This window comes from Biomphalaria glabrata, chromosome 7 (genome assembly GCF_947242115.1).
Source record: "Biomphalaria glabrata chromosome 7, xgBioGlab47.1, whole genome shotgun sequence".
NCBI lineage: Eukaryota > Metazoa > Mollusca > Gastropoda > Planorbidae > Biomphalaria > Biomphalaria glabrata.
Window position 1 is genome coordinate 22,694,842 of NC_074717.1, and position 24,341 is coordinate 22,719,182.

General features: G+C 40.7%; 1 protein-coding gene across 1 annotated transcript; it reads left to right on the forward strand.

Moving 5' to 3' along the window:
* Positions 1-717: 717 nt before the first annotated feature.
* On the forward strand, positions 718-21,964 carry LOC129927115 (uncharacterized). Its single transcript, XM_056034337.1, has 5 exons — positions 718-745; positions 1,284-3,051; positions 4,822-4,949; positions 9,246-9,406; positions 21,779-21,964. The coding sequence occupies exons 1-2, from the start codon at positions 718-720 to the stop codon at positions 2,411-2,413; spliced, it is 1,158 nt and encodes a 385-aa protein (XP_055890312.1). The 3' UTR covers positions 2,414-3,051; positions 4,822-4,949; positions 9,246-9,406; positions 21,779-21,964.
* The last annotated feature ends 2,377 nt before the right edge of the window (positions 21,965-24,341 follow it).

The window sequence follows — 24,341 nt, forward strand, 5'->3', positions numbered from 1 at the left end:
GCAAGTTGGAAGAGTTGAACGTCCAGAAATGTAACGCAACAAAAGTGGACAGCTTTAAAAAAAAATTCCCAAGTTGATTTGGCGCATGGAATAATCTTCCAGATTGCTACATTGATGTGAAAAAGTTGGACTTTAGAGTGCTGACTATCTTTGGATCGACCTCGACATATCGTGCGAGCAAGCGTTCTCTTGCATGAATATAATTAAAAGTAAAATAAGAAGCCAACTAACAAATGAAGTCATGTTAGAAAATAAAACAAATGTATCCAAACTTTCTAAAACCATCCAAAGCCATCGCTCCCATTGAATTTGTTTGCTCAATTGTTTGATATTGAAGTACAAGTTAGTCTTGTAAGTCTATGTTTAACTGCTTTAGTTGTCACCGAAATAAAAAAATAATGATCAAATATTGCCAATGTTTGCCATATATATATACATATATATGTTATATAATTTGTTGTGAAAAACACTACTTATATATGAATAAATAGATTCATTTTTTTTTCATTTAAAAATTGATTGTGTGAGTACTATTTATAGTTGGCTAGAAAAAAACTTTGTGGCTCTATAAAACTTTTAAATTTTGTAAATTGTAATTTTTGGCTCTTCCGACTCCAAAGGTTGCCGACCCCTGCTCGAGACATACATCTAGATTTTTAACCAAGAAACTATGTGTTTCCGTAGTGTAGTGATTACTACATCTGCCTAACACGCAGAATGTCCTGGGCCTGGGTTGAAAACCCAGGTAAAGCTTTTTTTTAAGTTAATAAATATTTCTACATTTTTTTTGTGAGTCACATCCTGTGAAATAGATATGCATTTTTTAATGATATTTTTAAGTATATTTTTTACAACCTAATATGTTCTATCCTCTATCGTCTAGATCTGTTCATCTGTCTCTAGGTCCAGTTTCAAAAGTTGGATCAAACCACCTGCTTCTAAATATTTCTTTGTTCTTCATCATGAACTTTGCCTGGAAACTATTGTAATACACGATCAGTTCAATTAGTTAAAGCTCATTGATTTAAGGATCAGGTTTGTCTTTAAACAACAAAGCTATACCTGACCAAATCAATAGCCCCATAGCTGTATGGTAAGCGTCAGTAATTATTGTAAATTTGTTGTCGGCGTCAGAAACTATAGGTAAGATGTAAGTAACTAAAAGATCTGGCCGGAATCATTAACTGTTAACGTTAGTAGCTATTAGATCGATGTCATTAACTATTTGGTCTGCGTCAGAAATTATATGGTCAGTAACTGTGGGAGGAGTTAGTAGATATGAGTTGGCGTCAGTAATAATATTGTTGGAGTTAGTAACTATGTGGTCGTTGTAAGTAACTATGTGGTCGTTGTAAGTAACTATGTGGTCGTTGTAAGTAACTATGTGGTCGTTGTAAGTAACTATGTGGTCGTTGTAAGTAACTATGTGGTCTGTGTAAGTAACTATGTGGTCGTTGTAAGTAACTATGTGGTCGTTGTAAGTAACTATGTGGTCGTTGTAAGTAACTATGTGGTCGTTGTAAGTAACTATGTGGTCTGTGTAAGTAACTATGTGGTCGTTGTAAGTAACTATGTGGTCTGTGTAAGTAACTATGTGGTCTGTGTAAGTAACTATGTGGTCGTTGTAAGTAACTATGTGGTCGTTGTAAGTAACTATGTGGTCTGTGTAAGTAACTATGTGGTCGTTGTAAGTAACTATGTGGTCTGTGTAAGTAACTATGTGGTCTGTGTAAGTAACTATGTGGTCGTTGTAAGTAACTATGTGGTCGTTGTAAGTAACTATGTGGTCTGTGTAAGTAACTATGTGGTCGTTGTAAGTAACTATGTGGTCGTTGTAAGTAACTATGTGGTCGTTGTAAGTAACTATGTGGTCTGTGTAAGTAACTATGTGGTCGTTGTAAGTAACTATGTGGTCGTTGTAAGTAACTATGTGGTCGTTGTAAGTAACTATGTGGTCGTTGTAAGTAACTATGTGGTCTGTGTAAGTAACTATGTGGTCGTTGTAAGTAACTATGTGGTCTGTGTAAGTAACTATGTGGTCTGTGTAAGTAACTATGTGGTCGTTGTAAGTAACTATGTGGTCGTTGTAAGTAACTATGTGGTCTGTGTAAGTAACTATGTGGTCTGTGTAAGTAACTATGTGGTCTGTGTAAGTAACTATGTGGTCTGTGTAAGTAACTATGTGGTCTGTGTAAGTAACTATGTGGTCGTTGTAAGTAACTATGTGGTCTGTGTAAGTAACTATGTGGTCTGTGTAAGTAACTATGTGGTCGTTGTAAGTAACTATGTGGTCGTTGTAAGTAACTATGTGGTCGTTGTAAGTAACTATGTGGTCTGTGTAAGTAACTATGTGGTCGTTGTAAGTAACTATGTGGTCTGTGTAAGTAACTATGTGGTCTGTGTAAGTAACTAAAATATGGGGTTGGAGTCATTGACTATGTTTTTGGCGTTAGTTACTATGTGGTCAGCGTCAGTAACTATGAATAAGGTGTCAGGAGCGAAGTCGATGACGTTTTAACTAAGATGTGGGCATCAATTACTATGGTGTCGGCGTCTTTTACTGTGTTTTCGGTCAGTAACTTTATGGTTGGCGTCAGTAATTATATTCTTGGCGTTAGTAAATATGTACTCGGAGTCTGTAAATATGTGAATATGTTGTCGGCGTCAGTTTCCACATGGTCTGGGTCTGTAACTATGTAATAGGTACCTGTAAAGTAATTAGTCCGGCGTCACAAGTTACCCGAAACAACCAATCTACTCTCTTGATTGTACTACTACTACTCGTCTACACCGCCACCCAGCCCTCCCCCAGCCCTTTCCCCCTGTCAGTTGTGGGTCTAAGAATATTGGGCGAGAATGATAATTGAAACGTGATTTCTATTAGAGACGTTTATTTGTCTGCTGAATTAGAGACAATGAACCTTTGTGTTCAGCAATTATCTTCTCTTTGGAGTCAATTTATTACAAAAAGTTATAAAGTCTTGCTGTGATGTGAAGTCTACATGCAATTCTCGAGGTGACCAGACATTGTGGAGAAACTGAGCCATTTGGGTAAGTAAAGTACGTAGTGGTACAACTAGACTGCGCTGATGATGTAGTGGTACAACTAGACTGTGCTGATGATGTAGTGGTACAACTAGACTGCGCTGATGATGTAGTGGTACAACTAGACTGCGCTGATGATGTAGTGGTACAACTAGACTGTGCTGATGATGTAGTGGTACAACTAGACTGCGCTGATGATGTAGTGGTACGACTAGACTGTGCTGATGATGTAGTGGTACAACTAGACTGCGCTGATGATGTAGTGGTACAACTAGACTGTGCTGATGATGCAGTGGTACTACTAGACTGTGCTGATGATGCAGTGGTACAACTAGACTGTGCTGATGATGCAGTGGTACAACTAGACTGCGCTGATGATGTAGTGGTACAACTAGGCTGTGCTGATGATGTAGTGGTACAACTAGACTTTGCTGATGATGTAGTGGTACAACTAGACTGTGCTGATGATGTAGTGGTACAACTAGACTGCGCTGATGATGTAGTGGTACAACTAGACTGTGCTGATGATGTAGTGGTACAACTAGACTGTGCTGATGATGTAGTGGTACAACTAGACTGTGCTGATGATGTAGTGGTACAACTAGACTGTGCTGATGATGCAGTGGTACTACTAGACTGTGCTGATGATGCAGTGGTACAACTAGACTGTGCTGATGATGTAGTGGTACAACTAGACTGCGCTGATGATGTAGTGGTACAACTAGGCTGTGCTGATGATGTAGTGGTACAACTAGACTGTGCTAATGATGTAGTGGTACAACTAGACTGTGCTGATGATGTAGTGGTACAACTAGACTGCGCTGATGATGTAGTGGTACAATTAGACTGTGCTGATGATGTAGTGGCACAACTAGACTACGCTGATGATGTAGTGGTACAACTAGACTGCGCTGATGATGTAGTGGTACAACTAGACTGCGCTGATGATGTAGTGGTACAACTAGACTTTGCTGATGATGTAGTGGTACAACTAGACTGTGCTGATGATGTAGTGGTACAACTAGACTGTGCTGATGATGTAGTGGTACAACTAGACTGTGCTGATGATGTAGTGGTACAAATAGACTGCGCTGATGATGTAGTGGTACAACTAGACTGTGCTGATGATGTAGTGGTACAACTAGACTGTGCTGATGATGTAGTGGTACAACTAGACTGCGCTGATGATGTAGTGGTACAATTAGACTGTGCTGATGATGTAGTGGTACAACTAGACTGCGCTGATGATGTAGTGGTACAACTAGACTGCGCTGATGATGTAGTGGTACAACTAGACTGCGCTGATGATGTAGTGGTACAACTAGACTGTGCTGATGATGTAGTGGTACAACTAGACTGCGCTGATGATGTAGTGGTACAATTAGACTGTGCTGATGATGTAGTGGTACAACTAGACTGTGCTGATGATGTAGTGGTACAACTAGACTGTGCTGATGATGTAGTGGTACAACTAGACTGCGCTGATGATGTAGTGGTACACTAGACTGTGCTGATGATGTAGTGGTACAACTAGACTGCGCTGATGATGTAGTAGTACAACTAGACTGCGCTGATGATGTAGTGGTACAACTAGACTGTGCTGATGATGTGGTGGTACAACTAGACTGTGTTAACTAGACGAAATAAAACATAAAAAGGCTGACATTTGCTGTACTGTGTTTGTTGTGATCATACACACACCATCCTTCCTATGTCATAGAACCTTGCTGCTTTGTTTAAGTTTCCACATTAACTACACTATGTTTTCCATTTCAGACTTACCCTGTGTACTGAAATAGAACTGTGTACTGAAATAGAGCTGCTCACTTCTGATTCACCAATGAAGGCTGTTCTTATAACCTTTGTGACTTTACTGTGTATCTCTACAATGATGCTTCCAAACGGTACGACGTTCATACAACTCTGAGTTGTTTTTTTTATGACTAAAACATAATTCCATCAACTGACAAACTGTCTTTAACCATAGTTTTTCGTATATTTTGCAGTTTCGGGAGATTTCCAGGAGCTCCTGGTAAATTGACAGGAGGGCGCGGGAAATCTGTTTTAAGTTATAAAATGGTTTAATTTAATAATGTATACACCTTGAATTAGTGCGGGTCTTATGAAAGTGCGGATCCTTTGAAAGTGAGGCCCACTGCGTGTAGCAATTTCATACAGTATATTTCATAATAATTCTGTTTCCTACATAGATCCCACTCAATAGCAAAAATTACCAAATGTTTCAATCTATCTTTGAGAATTGTTTTCCATATTGAATGACACCCCAAAATGACAATTTTTTTTTATATATTTCCGTATATTTTAATGAATTTTTCGAATATTTTGCGATTTCGGGAGAATTCCAGGAGTTACTGGTAAATCGACAGGAAGGCGCGGGAAATCTGTTTTAAGTTATAAAATAAAATGGTTTAATCAAAAATGTATACACCTTGAATTAGAGAGGGTCCTATGAAAGTGCGGATCCTTTGAAAGTGTGGGCCCACTGCGGTCGCATAGGTTGCAGTGGCCTAAGACCGGTCATGGAAAATAGCGGCGACAGTTTAAACGTAGTCACAAAATAGCAGGGCCGGACCGTTGTAAACAAGAAATATCACTCTTTTTTTTTTATTTCTACCTCACGTTAAAAAAAAGTGGGGGGGGGGGGGGGGGTTGGGGTAATCTACTCTGTAGTAGCTAGTCAGTTACACAGACCGGATCTCAAACAAGGAAATCCTATGCCGAACTGGGAATCGAACACTTAGTGAGGTTGTGACCGATCGTCGCATGAGGTTTGCTGGACATGTTCTACGTCAAAATGAATTACGCACACCAAGAGTTGCGATAACATGGAAGCCAAAACGTGGAAAACGCAAACAGGGACGTCCTCGTATTACCTGGCGACACACCTTCATGGAGGACCTCAGAACAGTGGACACCAGGTGGGAGGAGGCTTCAGATATTGCCAGTGACAGATCATTATGGAGACAGCTTGCCGCCTAATGCGCCGAACGGCGCGGGAGGACCTAAGTCTAAGTCTAAGTAAGTAAGTAGCTATCGAGGCGACAGAGCACGCTCAGAAGTTTGTACACTATGGAAAGATCACTCTTTTATTTTTGCAACTCGGACGTATTTAAGAGTCGAAAAAGAAAAAAGAGGGGCGAGGAGCAAGTAGTATTCATCCGTCACTAAACAGCATAACCGGACTTAACCATTGTCGAGCCCTATGCGAAACGGATTTCGCGGAGCCAAGTTTGGGTACGGATACGGATAATAAGTGAAAATTTAAGAGTTTGTATTAGAAAATAAATTCGTCTTTGCATTGTATTCATCCTTTACTACGTACAGAATTACTTTACGAGCCTTGCATGTAGCGAAGTCATACATTACATCTATTTCCAACATAGATCACGCTCAATAGCAAAAATTACCAAATGTTTCAATCTATATACGAGAATTGTTGACATTAAGTAATTCTTCATTAGTTTGAGGCGAGAAAAGCTTCTTTCACGAGATTACACAATTACGGCTGATGCATAATAACGCGCAAAAGATTGGCCTTTTCCATATTGAATGACATTTTTTGTGTATATATTTCCGTATATTTTAAGGACTTTTTCGTTTATTTTGCGATTTTGGGAGATTTCCAGGAGCTCCGGGTAAATCGACAGAAGGGCGCGGGAAATCTGTTTTAAGTTATAAAATGGTTTAATTTAATAATTTATACACCTTGAATTAGCGCGGGTTCCATGAAAGTGCAGATCCTTCGGTCACATAGGTTGCAGTGGCCTAAGACCGGCCCTGCAAAATAGCTGCGTATGCTATGCCGCCGGTCGACTAGTACATATATAATTCTCCTTATGGCTAAACAGTTTGGACGAGAAGAACATAAAGTAAAGGAAAGATCACTCTTTTATTTCTGCTGATATAGTTACCCCACAAAAAAACAAGAGGGGGAACAACAAGTAGTATTCACTCGTCACAAAATAGCAGGGCCGGACGGTTGTGACCAAGAAAGATCACTCTTTTTTTTTATTTCTAACTCACGTAATAGAGGGGGGAGAACAAGTCATCTACTCTATAGTAACTATCGAGGCGACAGAGAGCAAGGCTCGGAAAAAAAAGAGGGGGGGGGGGAAGAACAAGTAGTTTTCACCCGTCACTACAGATGGCTGCCTGGTCGTGTGGTTAGCGTGCTGGACTGTCGTTTGTATTTATCGATAGTCCCTAAATCAAACCCTGCCCGCTCAGATCCCCCTTCGTTCTGCGGAAGTTTTGGATTAGGCAGTAAACTATCTTCAACCCTGATGGAACATCCGAAACATGTAAAACATTTTACAAACAAACATTTTACAAACACTAAACAGCGCCGGACTTAACCATTGTGACCATGTGACCAAAAAGTTATGGAAAGAGAACAAGTAATCTATTATGTATATTAACCCGTCACTAAAAAGCAGGGCCGGACTTAACCATTGTGGGGCCCTATGCGAAACGGATTTTGCGCTGTCAAGTTTGGGTAGGGAAGCGGAAAATAAGTGAAATTTAAGAGTTTGTATTAGAAAATAAATTCGTCTTTGTATTTTATTCATTCTTTACTACGTATAAAATTACTTTACGAGCCTTGTGTGTAGCGAAGTCATACAGTTTATCATAAAAATTATATTTCCTACATAGATCCCGCTCAATAGCAAGAATTACCAAATGTTTCAATCTATCTTGAGTATTGTTGACCTCATTAGTTTGAGGTGCGAGAAGATTCTTTCACCTGATTACACAATTACGGGTAATGCATAATGCCGTTTTTATTTATCGCGCTTAGGATTGACTTTTTCCATATTGAATGACATCCCAAAATGACTTTTTTTTTTCATATATTTTGCAATTTGCATCTGTTTTATGTTATAAAAATTTATGTATATATAAATTTTATAGTAATAAAATGGTTTAATGTTATAATTTATACACCTTAATTAGCGCGGGTCTTATGAAAGTGAGGGTCCTATGAAAGTGCGGGGCCCACTGCGGTCGCAAAGGTTGCAGTGGCCTAAGGTCGCCCCTGCAAGATAGCGGCGTATGCTACTCCGCCGGTCGACTAGTGTATATATATATATATATATATATATACATGCACTTATAACTTAGAAAAAAAACGATGGCTAACTGTGTATGAGGTCTTTTAATTGATTTTATACTGTATTATACATTAACTTTTCATTTTTTCATGTCAGATACCAATTAGATTTGCCACTGGATGGACTTAAAGGCGCCCAAAGATCCCGAAATGAAAAATCCCAATCTTCATCATAATTCAAATCTGGGATCACCCTGCTCGAATGCCAAATGCTTTACAGCTCAGCCACTGAGCCTCCTAAAAGTAAAGTTTTCCTCTCAGACCTTACGATCTTTGGGGCAGATGATGTTAAGGTCATCTGTTTCTATGGCCAATGGCTTACGAGCAGGATGTCATGTGGCCAACACAACGACCAACCGCCTTTACTTTCCCCAGGATAAGTCAAGTACCAATTAGAGTTGGGTGGACTCGGGGCGCTCTAAAAATCCCGTAATTCATAATTCCAGTCTTGACCGAGATTTGAAGCCAGGACCCCAGGTTTGAAAGTCAAGAGTTTAACCCCTCAACCACCGCAACCCCTAGACTACAATCTATTTAGTCTGATTAAATGAGTTTATTAAACTGTTCAATGAATAAAGCCTTACATTCGGAAATTTTCGAACGTCTTTCAAAATCCATGTTGGATCTAGGCCTAGACCAAGTTCTTTATTAAAATTTTGAATACATTTTTAAAACTGAAAAAAAAAGACGATATATCCTTTATGTAACTTAAAAATCAATGAATGTTAGATTTAAATGTTTAAAAAATTTACCCCACCCTCTTCCCCCTTCTGCCCGAGAAAGAATCCTGGTTAGGCGAGTGTATAGATTTAGTACACTTTTTAATTCCATGATAAGCACTTGGATCTAGACTTAGAAAAGAATGCGCAAACTCATCCTGAAAATTAATTTATTTTACTCTTGAATCATTCGGAAATTCCAGTACGCGATTGTTCTTTTAAACAAATGTTGGATCTAGATCTAGATTTAGTTTCTAGCCAAATTTATATTTAGTAATGTCCACTTTAAAGAAGAAAAAATGTTCTTTTAATCGTTACAATCATAGACAAATATGATCAAATTGTTACAGCAATCATGCCGAGACTTTCAGTTGCTGGAAGCCCCTTCATGTCATTTGGATGGGAGAGCGATACCGAAAGAGAAGCCAGAGATGCTCAAGATGAACAATATCCTCGTTATGAACAGCATAGCGGTGAAGAACCCATAGAAGATTAACAGTTCGTTTGTAAGGTAACTTACTAATGCTTTAGAATTTTGTTGTAATCTAGTAAATGTCGACTATAGCAGTTTAATAATAGAACTAAGGAAAAAACAACAACAACAACAGGTAACCGTTATTAGTGCTCCAAAATGTACAGCCTAGTAACCCTTTCGTCTGGTAACCCTTTAGTCTGGTAACCTACAGCCTGGTAGCTCTTTCGTCTGGTAACTTACAGCTTGTAACATTTAAGCCTTGTAACCTTTCAGTTTGCTAACCTACAGCTTGGTAACCTTTCAGTCTGACAACCCTTTAGCCTGGTTACCCTTTAGTCTCCTAACCTACAGCTTGGTAACCCTTAAGTCTGACAACCCTTTAGCCTGGTTACCCTTTAGTCTCCTAACCTACAACCTGGTAACCCACAACCATGAAAAAATGTATGCTAACAATAGAAACTGCTTACAATCCATCTATAAATATAATTCTCTTCATGGCTCAAGATCACTCTTTTATTTTTGCTAGTCGACGGACTAGAGTTACCCTACGTAATTAAAGAGGGGAAAAAAGAGGGGGGGGGAGAACAAGTAGTATTCACACGTCACTAATAGCAGGGCCGGACTTAACCATTGTGACCAGGAAGACATGGAAAGAGAACAAGTAATCTACTCTGTATTCACCCGTCAATATATAGCAGGGCCGGACTTAACCGTTGTGGGGCCCTATGCGAAACGGATTTTGGGTAGCGATACTGATAATAAATGAAAATTAGGAATTTGTATTAGAAAATAAATTCGTCTTTGCATTTTATTCATTCTTTACTACGTACAGAATTACTTTACGAGCCTTGTGTGTAGCGAAGTCATACAGTATATCATAGAAATTCTATTTCCTACATAAATCACGCTCAATAGCAAGAATTACCAAATGTTTTAATCTATCTACAAGAATTGTTGACTTCAAGTAATTCTTCATTAGTTTGAGGTGCGAGAAGCTTCTTTCAACAGATTACACAATTAAGGGTATTGCATAATGCCGTTTTTTTTTTCATGGCACGTAGGATTGGAGTTTTTTATATTGAATGACACCACAAAATGACAATTTCTGTCTATATATTTCAGGAATTTTTTTTTTTTAGTTTTCAAAAGATTTTAATTAATTTCCGGATATTTCCAGGAATTTTTCCAATATCTTGCAATTTCAGGAGATTTCCAGGAGCTCCTGGTTAATCGACGCGGGAAATCTGTTATAAGTTATAAAATGGTTTAATCTAATAATTGATACACCTAGAATTATCACAGGTCCTATAAAAGTGCGGAGCCCACTGCGGTCGCATAGGTTGCAGTGGCCTAAGACCGGCCTTACAAAATAACAATGTATGCTACGCCACCGGTTGACTAGTTAAGAATAAACCCAAAATATTTAGTAACATATTGAAGATTTTCATACTAAAGGTTAGCCTTAGTACGAAAAAAAAAAAGAATAGCAAACGATTTAGCAAAACGTGGAAGCGATACAATGAAATCTAGATTATAGTAATAAATTAAAAAAGAAAGATTAAAAGAGATTTTGTCCTACATCGGCAAAACTAGGTCAAGGATGCAATATGGAAACATTCCCGTTACCAACTAAATAATGTAATAACACTGCTTCAGCGCGCAGGGCCCTTTTCGGCCTTGGATGTGGTCTGACTATTTAGATAAGCAAGGAGAGACAGCTAAGTAATAGGAAGAACAGAACTTCTCTGGCTGGAGCTTGGTTCGATCCGACTAGAGTTATGGAAGAGATCTCCGGCAGTGGACAGGTCACCAAGGTGAGGAACAGTTGAGGAGCTCTGTGTGGGTGGTCAGGTCAGGAAGTTGTCTGAGAATAAGTGATGGAATTGGAAGACAACAGTTTTGGGAGAAAGACACGTACCCTGACCCTGTGGTAGCGGTCTAGCGGCGATAGATTTGATTTGATTTTTGATTTGAGGCAAATCGGCACAATTTAGGCCATGTCGTGCCTGCAGTCCCTTAAGGACTACTCTCTCTCTAAACAACAAGGGCCAGATTTTATACAGTCATATCATTAAAATCAAGGTCTATTCACAGTTAAAATAGTAAAGGTAGTAAAAATTTAAATATTTGGTAAAAATCTAATGTAAATAGTGCATGTTCACAAATTCATAAATCAGATCTTCGTAGATAGCCCCACTTCCCGGATAAAGCCCAGTACCTTCCCAGGGTCGACATTATCAAATAGTGCTTTTAAATTAGTGGCTCTAAAATATTTCGCCCTGACATCCTGGTATCTGGGGCAATCAACGAGGATATGTTCCATGGTGAGGCGAGAGTCACAGTACTCACAAAGTGGGGGCTCCTCTCTCTTCAGTACAAAAGAGTGCGTGATGTAGGTGTGGCCAATCCTAAGTCTGGACATGGTCGTGCTACCACGCCTTGTCAGACCCTTAGATGTGGGCCGCCACCTGACATCCGCCACAATCTGCCTGAGTTTACTGTGAGTCTCAGCCTCCCATCGGTTCTGCCACTCTCGATAGGTGGCAGAGGCAATACTTTGTCTCAGGTCCGAGTAGGGAATTCGGGTTCCTGACACCGCATGATTTAGGGCTCTCTTTGCTTCTCTGTCTGCGGCTTCGTTTCCCTCAATGCCAACATGGGAGGGGACCCAGATGAAGGTGACATCCCTACGGTCGGCTGTTATTTGGTCCAACAGCTTCAGGCTCTAATGTACCAATGGGATGTCAGTCTTCATCCGCCCCAAAGCTTGCAATGCAGATTTGGAGTCAGAGCAGATTATAAATTTCCTCCTTTCTGATGCTTTTACGGCCATAAGTGCAAGCGATATTGCGTGCAATTCGGCCGTAAAGATGGAGCAGCCATCGGGGAGTCTACGGGAGATTGTTTTGTTCCGAAAGGAGCAGGCACACGCGACCTTTCCCTCCATTTTGGATCCGTCTGTGTAGATGGTGCCACAATCTCCGTAGCTCTCCTGCAGTTCCCTAAAGTGGACTTGTAGTATGCTTGGGTCTGTATTTTCTTTTTTGAAATTGAGGAGGGATAAATTTAATTTGGGTTTATTCATTAGCCAAGGAGGATTCTGAGGGGTTTCTATTTTAGAGATTTGGTCAATGGGTGGGGTTAAATTTTGGATGGGTTCTCTCATTCGAAGGCCCAACGGCTGTATGACGTTAGGCCTTCGATTGTATAATTCTACCTCTGTGGGGTTAAATATGGAGTCAAAAGCAGGGTTCGTGGGGTTGGATTTTAGCTTGACTATATACTGCATTGCAAGCTTTTTATTCTTATATCCATGGGGAGTTCTCCAGCCTCCACATGGAGACTTGGGATAGGTGATGTACGAAACGCGCCGAGACAGAGACGCAGGCCAGCATTTGTGTTGGTTACAGTATTTTTACGTACGACTTCCTTGCTGCTCCATATATTATGGATCCGTAGTCTAGCTTGGATCGAATTAGACTCCGATAAAGCAGCAGCAAGGTATCTCTGTCAGCTCCCCATCCGTATGGCTGAGTACTCTAAGTATGTTTAATGACTTTTGGCATTTCTTCTTAAGTTCCTTAATGTGGGGGAGAAAATTAAATTTGGAATCTAAGGTGAGGCCTAAAAATTTTGTAGTTTTCACGACAGGGATCTTCTTTTTGTGTATAAATAAATCAGGGTCTGGGTGGAGTTCCCTTAGATTACAAAAATGCATACTAACTGTTTTGGAGTCTGAGAATTTGAAACCATTATAGTTTGCCCAACCCTGAATTTTGTTTAAACATAACTGTAATTTTCTTTCTAAGGTGTTCATGTTTTTCCCATAAGTAAAAATGACAAAGTCATCAACATACAAAGAGCACTCTATGCCAGGGGACAGCGCATTTATGATGCTATTTATTTTAATGTTGAACAGAGTGACTGACAGAATGCTGCCCTGGGGTACACCCATTTCCTGGTCATGAGTGTCAGAAGCGGAGTTGCCCACTCGAACCTGAAATTTTCGATCTTTCAGGAATTCCTCCACAAAACGGGGGAGGTGTCCCTTAAGCCCCATAAGCGCCAGGTCACGTAGAATGCCATGTTTCCAGGTTGTGTCATAGGCCTTTACTATATCGAAGAATACAGCTACTAGATGTTCTCTTCTGAGTAATGCATTTCTAATATAAGCTTCCAGCCTTACCAGGTGGTCAGTTGTTGTCCGCCCCTGCCGGAATCCGCACTGGTAGTTGGAGATCACTTTATTCCTTTCCAGGTACCAGACCAGCCTACTGTTAATCATTCTCTCCATTGTTTTGCAGATGCAGCTTGTTAGTGCTATTGGTCAATAGTTAGCTGGGTCAGAGCCGTCTCTTCCCGGTTTAGGTATCGGTATAACTGTGGCTTTCCTCCAGCTGTTTGGGAAAGCGCCTGTTTGCCACACACAGTTATAGACCCCTAGCAAGACTGCCAATGAGGGTTCGGGAAGGTGCTTGAGGAACTGGTAATGGATTTCGTCTTCTCCAGGCGCTGTGTCATGTGACTTGTCCAGCGATTCCCTCAGTTCCTCAAGCGAGAACGGTTTGTTGTAGTCTTCATTGTTCTCTGACATGAAATCAATGGGGTGTCTTTCCTCCCTGGTTTTGACTTTTTGGTACTCTGGCGTGTAGTGTGCAGTGGATGATTTTTCTGCTATTGAGGATGCAAGGCAGTCAACTATTTCTCTGGGGGACGTGACAGTTCGTCCTTGGTTTTTCAAATGCCCTATTGCATTTGATTCTTTCCCTTTGATTTGCCTTACTGCCTTCCAAACCGCTCTAGCAGAAGTTTTGGCATCCAGACTGCCGACAAAACTTCTCCAGGAATTCCTTTTGGCTGACCGTATGGTTTGTCTAGCCTTTGCTCTAGCTATCCTGAATAGCTTTAGGTTTTCCTGGGAAGGATTCTTTATAAATACAGCCAGTTTTTTTTTCCTATAGCCAATTGCACTTTTGCAAGCTGTATCAAACCATGGTTTGCTAGGCCGTTTTGGATTTGCAGAGGTTAGGGGTACAACTTTCCTGGCTATACTTAGTAGCTTGCTAGCAAAGGTATCAGCTGGGTTCTGTTTATGGAGGATATTTTCTGTGATATCCTCGGAGCATCTTTTTTGGAATTGTTCCCAATCGGCCTTATTCAGTTTCCACCGCTAAGGTCGTCCCAATGAAGGGAGATTGTTAGTAATGATGATTGGGAAGTGATCACTTCCCCGTAGATCATTGCTAACTGACCATTTAAAATCGTCCAGAAGTCCGGGGACGCATACGGTGAGGTCAATGCATGTGAGTGATCCAGTTCCTGGGTGCAAGTAGGTCGGTGATGCATCATTAAGTATGCATAAATCATGTTGGAGGAAGATATCCTCCAGCATTCGACCTCTTGTGTCTGTATTGTTGGATCCCCATATGGTGTTATGGGCATTGAAATCCCCAAGGATTAAATAAGGCCGGGGGAGTTGTTTCAATAGGTCCTCCATGTCTGTTCGGTTTAATGGAGCGCCTGGTGGTAGATACAGGCTGCAGCAAGTGATAACCTTGTGAAGGGTTATCCTAGCTGCTACGGCCTGTAGTGTGGTCTGTAGTTCTACCCTCTCATGGGGGATGCTATCCTTTACAAGGATACAGACTCCACCTGATGCTCTTTCTGCATCCTCAGCATTCTTGCTATAAGCACGGTAGCTTCGGAAGCTGATGCAATCTTTCAGAAATGTTTCCTGTAAGCAGACAGCTTCAGTAGTGTCAGAGTCCAACGGTAGCTGCATTTCCTCGTAATTGGCCTTGAGGCCTCTACAATTCCACTGTACAATTCTGGAATCCATGGCTTATTCTAGATGACCTACTTGGAGCTATTTGGCCTTGGGAGGCCCCCGGAGGGGTTTCCCTTTATTCCAGTGACCTTGGTATTTTTATTCTTGGGTTTGGATGGAGAGGAGGACAACCCCCTTTTGGGGGAAGTCTTTCTCTCTGGAGAGGGGAGATCCCTCTGTTTAGAGCGGAGGTCATTTCCTCCTCTCTCGCCTCGGGCATCCTCTCCGCTTTGATTTCTCCCCTTAGGTAGAGGTTGGGGTGTCTGGCTGGGTTCTCTGAGGAGAACCTGTGTCAGACATGATGTCTCCGGGTTCTCCCAGAGTATTGGTTTTGACATGCTGCTCAGTCTCCATGCTCTCATCAGCGAGCACAGAGAACCTGTTCTTTAGCATGACAACAGGGCTTTCTTGTTTCTTCAGAGGTGTGTTCTTTGGCGGTGTTTCTTCTGAGTTGGAGGAGGAGGAGGGGGTGGTGGGGTCAATGTGTCCGTCTGTGTGGCTATGGATCTTCCTATCTTAGCAACAGCCTGGGCGTAGGTCTTTGTCAAGCCGAATTTGCCATTGGTTAGGGCCAGTACAGCCGATTTCGCCTGGCTGAAGGTACATCCATTTCTTGCCTTGTACTCCTGCACGGCAACCTCCTGTTTCCACACAGGGCAGTCCTTGGAGTAGGCTGAGTGGCCAGCTTGACAGTTTGGGCACTTGAACTGGGCTGTGCAGCCCTTGTCCTCATGACCCTCTCCAGCACATCTGGCACACACAGTGTTCCTCTTGCAGACTGCCGCGCCGTGTCCATAACCCTGGCACTTGAAGCACCTCATGGGGTTAGGTATGTAGGGCCTCACTGAAACTCGTAGGTATCCTGCCTTCACATACTCTGGCGGTGTCCTAGTTCCGAATGTGAGGATAATAGTGGCGGTTTTGACCTCCTCACCATCTTTGCGCCTGGTAATGCGCCGGGCATGGGTGACTCCTTCAATGCCCTCCACTATTTCCTTCTCGGAACATTCCAGTAGGTCCCTAGAGCTGATTACACCTCTGCTGGTGTTCAGACTCTTGTGTGGCATGACTTCCACTTGGAGATCACAGAGTCTTCTGCATTTTAAAGGCCCATCAGAGTGTGTCTTGCCATCTACTTCTACAAGAAGTTCCATTGATTTGTGTAGCTTAGACACACTCGTGGGCTCTCCCACTACTGACTTGAGTCCCTTATAGATAATGAAAGGGCTCAGCTTTGTCAGACTTTTCCCCTCCTCTGTGCACCTGACCACCAAAAATGATGGCCAGGTAGTACAGCTTTTTGTGGCCTCCTCCTTTTTTGCCTCAATACGGCGTCTCTTGCCCAGACTTAAATCTGGGACATGTGTCCGATACAGCAGCTCCCTGATTGACCCTCCAGCCACCGCCCTCCAGACCTATGCTGGTAGCTCGGCATGACCAGCCGAATGACCCAGAGCGGGCCATCTGGGCCTCAGGTCTAGGGGAACTTGGAGCCAAAGTATTGTGTTGTGGTGGTTTATCCTCAGATAGCCACCACTCAAACACCAGGATCTCTTCATCCCCCCTTACCCGTCGCAGTCCACTGCAAACGGACTGGTCTAGGACGTAGTGAGATATTTAGAGATAAGGAGACAGAGTGATGATCAATGAAGGCAGACTGAGGAAAAGAGGAGGCAGACACAATGATAGAAAAGAAGTAGGGCACTTTTGAGCTCCAAAAGTGCTAAGGAAAGAGGAGCGCAGTTTAACGTCATGTCTCGGGACGATAGCAGCGATAGAGAAGGCATAGGAGGCGCCATTGAACTTTGTAGGAAAGTGAAGACAGAGGCGGAGATAGTGCCAGCAGGCTAGATCTGAATGTCAACGTTATCATCATGTCTGCAGTAAATAAATAAGAACAAGGTTACAAAAGACAGTTTGTGTGGAAACACAAATTCAAAATCGGCCCCCGAAGTGGTCCACCCAGGCTTCAATATTTTCAGAAAGAACATCTGAATGAAATTATATCAAAGACAAATGAGAAATAAGAATGGAGAAAGAAGGTTAACAGATCTTGTGTAGTGCCCCAACGGTCTCGCAGGTCAAAGGATACGTTAAAGTGAATGTAAAGTTGGGTGTGAACCTGGCCAAATTTTGCGATACTTCGTAAAAAAAAATAATTATGAAAATGAAGTTTAAAAGATTACTATTCGTTTTAAATTGGGTATAACTTATAATGCATACTAATTAGCTTTTTCTGTTTAAAAAACTGCTTGCATAACTGATTTTAAAAATTAGACTTGTCGCTTTCAGAAAAAAAAAAGTAGCCGTTGCATCAGAACTTTGAATGGTCTAAAATATTGTATGTCGGATTTTCAATATCTTTTCTAGTTTACGAGATCTAAACGGGACAGACGGACAGACATTTCGCACAAAAACTAATAGTGTCTTTTCCATTTTCCGGGGCCGCTAATAAATCCGTTATATTATATATATATATATATTGTTACGAATCTCACTATCCAGGCTCTCTGCAGACTGCACCATACACCACCAACTTAAAGAACTTGACAACTCAGGGCTCCAAATTAACGTAACACTTTAATAGTTGAATAAATAACAGCCAATACTGTACAATTGGCAACACGTACACTGTACAAATATCTCTCCGATAACACCGTTCCGCAGTATCAACTCTTGCACTGGCCTCTCCGTCTCGTTCCGGGCTTGCACTGGGTTCAACAGTTCAGGACTGACTTCACACACTAGGCTCGTTGTGTCGGACTCGATCGCAGACCAAGATCAAGACGCCAGCCGTCTCAACTGTACTTGACAGTACTCCGCACTGAACCGTCGTAATGCTCCGTACAGAACCACACCGCTGAACTGTGCTGTAGTCGACCGGACTGTAGTGAACCGGGCTCTGAACCCCTGCCGTGAACCGTCTTGACTGCGACACCTCCGCTCTTATATAGGGTCCCTACTGGCCTTCTCGAACCGGACAGAACGCCGCTCGACGTTTCTAGGTGGTCCGATGACTACAACTCTCGTGACGCTCCTGAGCTCTGTTCACGACGTCGATCCTTCCCGGACCGCCGTCGATCCTTCCCGAACCGCCGTGTTGACATTCGTCTCGGCTGACCGTTGTAACTCGTCACGGTTGACCGCTCGTCTAGCGCTGGCCTGGGGCGATTTGCGTCGGCTGACTACACTCACACCACTACCCCCATCTGTGCCACCACCAGGATTATAACAATATATATATATATATATATATATATATATATATATATATATATATATATATATATATATATATATATATATATATATATTGTTGTAACCCTGCCTTGCACCAGTGCTTGAGATGCGCACTTACGCACTGTTGAACGTAAACAGGAAGACACTAGAATGGAGAGAAGAACAGTGCATCAGGGATTGTAAAGAGTCAGAATGTTTGGGAAACTAAGAGGCCAACTTTTGTGCTGCCTAAAGGTTGTAGTAGGGACCTGGAGCGAAGCGGGGAAGGCTGTCGTTGGTCCACATTCGGGTTAAGTAGCAAAGGACTGGTATACTTAGTAGTAAGACTCTGAGGAAGCTGAAGCATGTTATGTGTTTACCCTAGTGAATAAACACAACTATTTATTTCCTGTTAAACTGTGTTGAGTTGCTTGCCTTTTCGTTGAGTGCCTACCCTAGAGTTGCAACAATATATATGTGTATGTGATATATATGCATACATATATGTATATATATATATATATATATATATATATATATATATATATATATATATATATATATATATATATATATATATATATATATATACATATATGTATGCATATATCCGAGCACCTCTATATAAATGGAGACTTTAATGCCCGTTTGGTGATGGAAATGATGCATGGCCAAAATGCTTGGGACCTCATGGTGTTGGCAAAATAAATGACAATGGCCAAAGGCTACTCGAGTTCTGTAGCTCTCATGAACTGTGTATAACAAATACATTCTTCTCTGGCAAGGAACGCCATAAAGTCTCTTGGCAGCACCCACGCTCAAAAAGGTGGCACCAGCTTGACCTCTGCATCACCCGAAGGATGGATCTGAAAAGTGTCACCCACACCCGTTCATACCATAGTGCGGACTGCAACTCAGACCATTCACTAGTGCTAAGCAAAATCAAACTACTTCTCAAGAAGGCTTACACTTCCACTTAACCCAGAACTAGGCGAATTAACGTCAACCATGTAGGTGACCCAGAGAAGTGTGCACTCCTTGGCGAGCTCCTGAACAGTTCAATCCCCTCGTTAAGTGATGAAGAAGACATCTCTATCAGATGGGAGAAATTAAGAGTCGTAATCTACAGTTCGGCAATCACCGCCTTTGGGCCTCAAAAACACAAAAATGTAGACTGGTTTGAGGCGAATCTAGCACATATGGAACCTTGCATCGAGAAAAAACGATCTGCACACCTCGCTCACAAGACAAAGCCTAATCCAAAATCTTTGGAGGCCTTCAAAAGTGCTAATAAAAAGGCGAAACAAATGGCTAGAAAATGTGCTAACAACTTTTGGAGTCCAACAGTGTCTAAGCCTGCCCCCCTTCTATCCAAATCAGGAGAAAAAATTACAGATCAATCCAAGCAGCTAGAACGATGGACAGAACACTGCCTCGAAGTCTATGCCACACAGAATACAGTAGACGATGTCGCCCTGGCTTCTCTACCAGATCTTCCAGTACTGGAATGCCTAGATGAGCTTCCAAGCCTTAGTGACCTCAAAAAAGCAATTAACTGCTTAAAAAAAATAGAAAATCTCCTGGGAGTGATGGTATCCCAGTGGAAGTAGTGAAAGTCAACGAATCACTCCTGCTCCTTGAACTCTATATTCTCCTCTGCCGCTGTTGGGAAACAGGTCATGTCCCACAGGACATGCGTGACGCAACTATAGTCACAATATACAAGAACAAAGGGGATCGGAGTGACTGCAACAACTATAGGGGTATCTCTCTCCTCAGTATAGTGGGCAAAATCTTTGCTAGAGTGGCACTATCCAGGCTGCAAGTGATAGCTTCCAGAGTCTACCCAGAGTCTCAGTGTGGATTCAGGAGCGGTAGATCCACTATAGACATGATATCTTCTCTACGACTACTGCAGGAGAAATTCAGAGAGAGAGACAGACCCCTTTACATTGTCTTTGTTGATTTGACTAAAGCTTTTGACATGGTCAGCAGAAGTGGCCTTTTCAAACTCCTGAGGAAAATAGGTTGCCCTCCCAAACTACTGAAGTTAATTGAGTGTTTTCACGAGGAAACTAAATGTACTGTCAAATTCAATGGAGCTCAATCAGCACCTTTTGAGGTTTGCAGTGGTGTCAAGCAGGGATGTGTGCTCGCACCTACTCTGTTTGGCATATTCTTCTCCTGTCTACTGCATTATGCGTACAGCGACATAAACGAAGGTGTGTTTCTCCATACAAGATCCTCTGGAAAACTATTTAATGTATCATGGCTGCGGGCAAAAACCAAGGTTAGGAAGCTACTCGTCAGGGAACTCCTGTATGCTGATGATGCAGCTATTGTGGCTGATTCTGATATTCAGCTACAGTCCATGGTTGACAAACTATCTGCTGCTTGCCAGAAGTTCGGCTTAAACATCAGTCAAAGCAAGACTAAGATACTTGTCCAAAACACAAACACTGCACCTCAAGTAAGCATTAATGGCCAACCACTAGAAATTGTTGATCACTTTTGTTACCTTGGCTCCATCATATCCAACAACACTCTACTGGATAAAGACATAAACAACAGGATAGCCAAGGCAATGGCCACCATGTCACGGTTGCAGAAAAGAGTCTGGGACAACATATTGCTGACTAGCAGTACTAAAGCCCTAGTCTACCGGACCTGTGTGTTGAGCACCTTGCTGTACGGAAGTAAAACATGGTCAACCTACTCATGGCAGGAAAAAAAGCTGAATGTCTTCCACCTCCGATGCCTAAGGCGGATCTTTAAAATAAGGTGGCAAGATAAGATAACCAATGAGGAAGTGCTACATAGAGCAGGATGCCAGGACATCCGCTCTGTTATCAGCAGCAGACGCCTTGGCTGGCTTGGCCACGTTCGTAGAATGCCAGTAGGTCGACTTCCACAGGACATCCTGTATGGCGATCTAATAGAAGGCAGGAGAGCCGCTGGTCGCCCACTTTTACGTTATACGGATGTATGCAAACGCGACATGAAGCTCTTCAAAATCGACACTGGCAACTGGGAAGAGGTGGCACTGGACAGATCCACATGGAGAGAGAGCATAAAGGAAGGGTCAGAGATTGCAGATGTCATACACAACAGAAGCAGAAAGAAGGGTGAAAATGCAACGGCGCCTGGTGATTATATATGCCCAACCTGCGATCGCAGCTGTGTATCAAGGATTGGCCTCTTTAGTCACACAAGAAGTTGCAAAGGGAAAAGATCGTCTCTCGAGACGTAAAATGCCACAGATATATATATATATATATATATATATATATATATATATATATATAATTTAGTTTTAAAATATATAGCTTGCCTATACTATCGTATTATATCTCATCCTACAGGTCAAGGCAAGACCCGGTGTAACCTTTTAAAGTCACTCATGAAATAACATCTACAACATTTTGGACAAAAAAAATGAAAAGCGGAAACCAAATTTTTCATATACTTTTTAGATTTTACAATTTGACATCCCTAACTTTCAATTGAACAAATGTTTTAAAGTCTGATGAAATAAAAGTACATCAGTAGCAGGTCTGGTTTGTTCAATGTTTCAAGTTTACTTATTTAGTATTTGACGTATACAGTTTTCTATCAATGATTATAAATGCAAAACCACACATTTTTTTTAGGATTTAGCTCTTACTTCGTGGTCGAAGGTAAGGGAAATTTTTCCTCCTGCTGCAGGTATATCTGCCACATACATGCATGGGTAGAGGCGGCATTAGCAATGCGCGGGGCCCTGGGCGACCGTCAAATGCGGGGCCTTGAGCCGTAAGGGTAGATTATCGTACCAAGTCACGCTAATGGGATTGTCCGAAACGAACGGTGAAGGAGTTAAAGTACGTAAGTATGTACAAGCACTCTGCTCTTTGTGCAGTCGTGCAGTCAATGATGTGGGGAACATATGCCATCAGGTCAATAAACTCGTTTTGAATCCTATATCCGAGGTTCTGGTCGTGAGCTTCGGCGTTCTTAATTCGTCAATGTTCTTCTTGATTGGAATTCGTCAGGCATCTCAACCAAGCCTAAAACTGACCGTCGTTTGGCGCATAAAGTTTCTCTGTTCTCCTACAAAATGCGTTGTTTTTTAGCGGCCCCCGAAGGTCAAAAACGACTATTAGATTTGTGCAAAATGTCCGTCTGTCCGTCTGTCACACTCATATCTCGAAAACTAGAAGAAAAATGAAAAATATTATTTCACCATGAGATGCGGCTTGAAAAGTTTAGGTGCAACGGCTACTTTTAGTTTTCTTAAAGCAAACCGTTTTATTTATAAAATTAATTATGCAAGCGATTTGTTCATAAAAATTCACCAATTCTAAAACAATTACTTAAATTTAATGAAGGTAATGTTACAATATGTTAACAGAGAAAAGCAATATTTAGTGTCTTTTCGGTATCACAAGGTCAAATATATTTATAAAATATACAAAAATGTTCACAACAAATATAAATATTAGTTAAAGGTGTTTTCTCTGGTAAACTGTCTGCTAAAATCAAGAGAAAACATTTATATTTGTTTATAAAGGCTAATAATGCACTTTGTATATAAATATTATGATATATAGATCTATCATATATTTTTAAAATGGACTTTTTATGCAGCGACTTTTGTGCAGTAGCGTAAGTATTAGCAGCACGGCATGGTACTAATCAGTTCCCTCAAAATTTTTTTAATAATCAGATTTTATTTATTTTTTGTTTAGTGCACCCATCCGAATAAAAGACGCTTATTTTTGTGCTTTTGTCTGTTGGTCGGTCTGTCCGAACAACAACACTAAAGGCTATTGAAAATCTGATTTAACCTTTAATGTTCCTTCAGAAATATTGCAATAGTTTTAAGTATCTATAATATATTGTTCCGGATGTTTTTGAAAAACAAATCAATGCCAACGAATGTTTTTTTGCTCTTCTAACTTATATTAAATTTAAATTCCATGTTAAAACGTTGCAAAAACACATGATATTTAATATGTTGTTTCGGTTTTTTAATATAAATAGCATATAAATGCTAAATGAAAATCTTTGTACTGACTTATATTTCATTAACTATAAAGTTGTTCCGGATATTGTTTTATAAAAAATAATTATGACAAATGATTGTTTGAAATCGCATAATTGACGAATATTACACTTATATTCTTTTAAAATACGTCGCTATAGCCTATTTATTGATTTCAATTGTTCCGTAAGTTTAACTTAAAATAAATTTATGTCAAATGACTTTATTTTTTAACTATCGACAATAGGTTGTTCAGGATTTTAAAATAAGAAAGTAATTTACTAGAAAAGATTATTGGAAATTACTTTTTAAACTTATTTTAAAATAAATTTTCTTGCTGAAACATAACAAAAGTATTTAATCGGTAAAGAATGTTCCGGATTTTGTTTTGAAAAAGAAATCGACCTACATTACTTTAATTTTCTTACAAGTCGTCGCCAAAAATGTTTCGAATTGTATATGAAAAATTTACTAACGCCAAATAATAAATAAAACAAATAATCTTCTTCTCATTTACGAAAATTGGCTGTTCCGGACTTTTAATGAAAAATATTTTAACTCTATTTATGTAAAATCGCACTTCTCTCTTACACTACATTAAATTTTCTAGCTAAATCGTTAGAAAATCTAATTATTGATAATATAATGTTTCGATTTTTAAGGAGCACAACTTCCTAACACCAAAGTATGGTTTGAAAATCTCTCCACAAGGCTATGATACATCTAACTTTCATACGAGACCACCCCACAAATTTATTTAACGGTATTTGATTAATCTGGAATTCTTATTTTCTCTCACTATAAATATATATATACATAGGGAACAATCTATTATAGAAAAGTAAAACTATTGCGATGTTTCTGAAGGGAAATTAAATTTTAATCAGATTTTCAATAGCTTT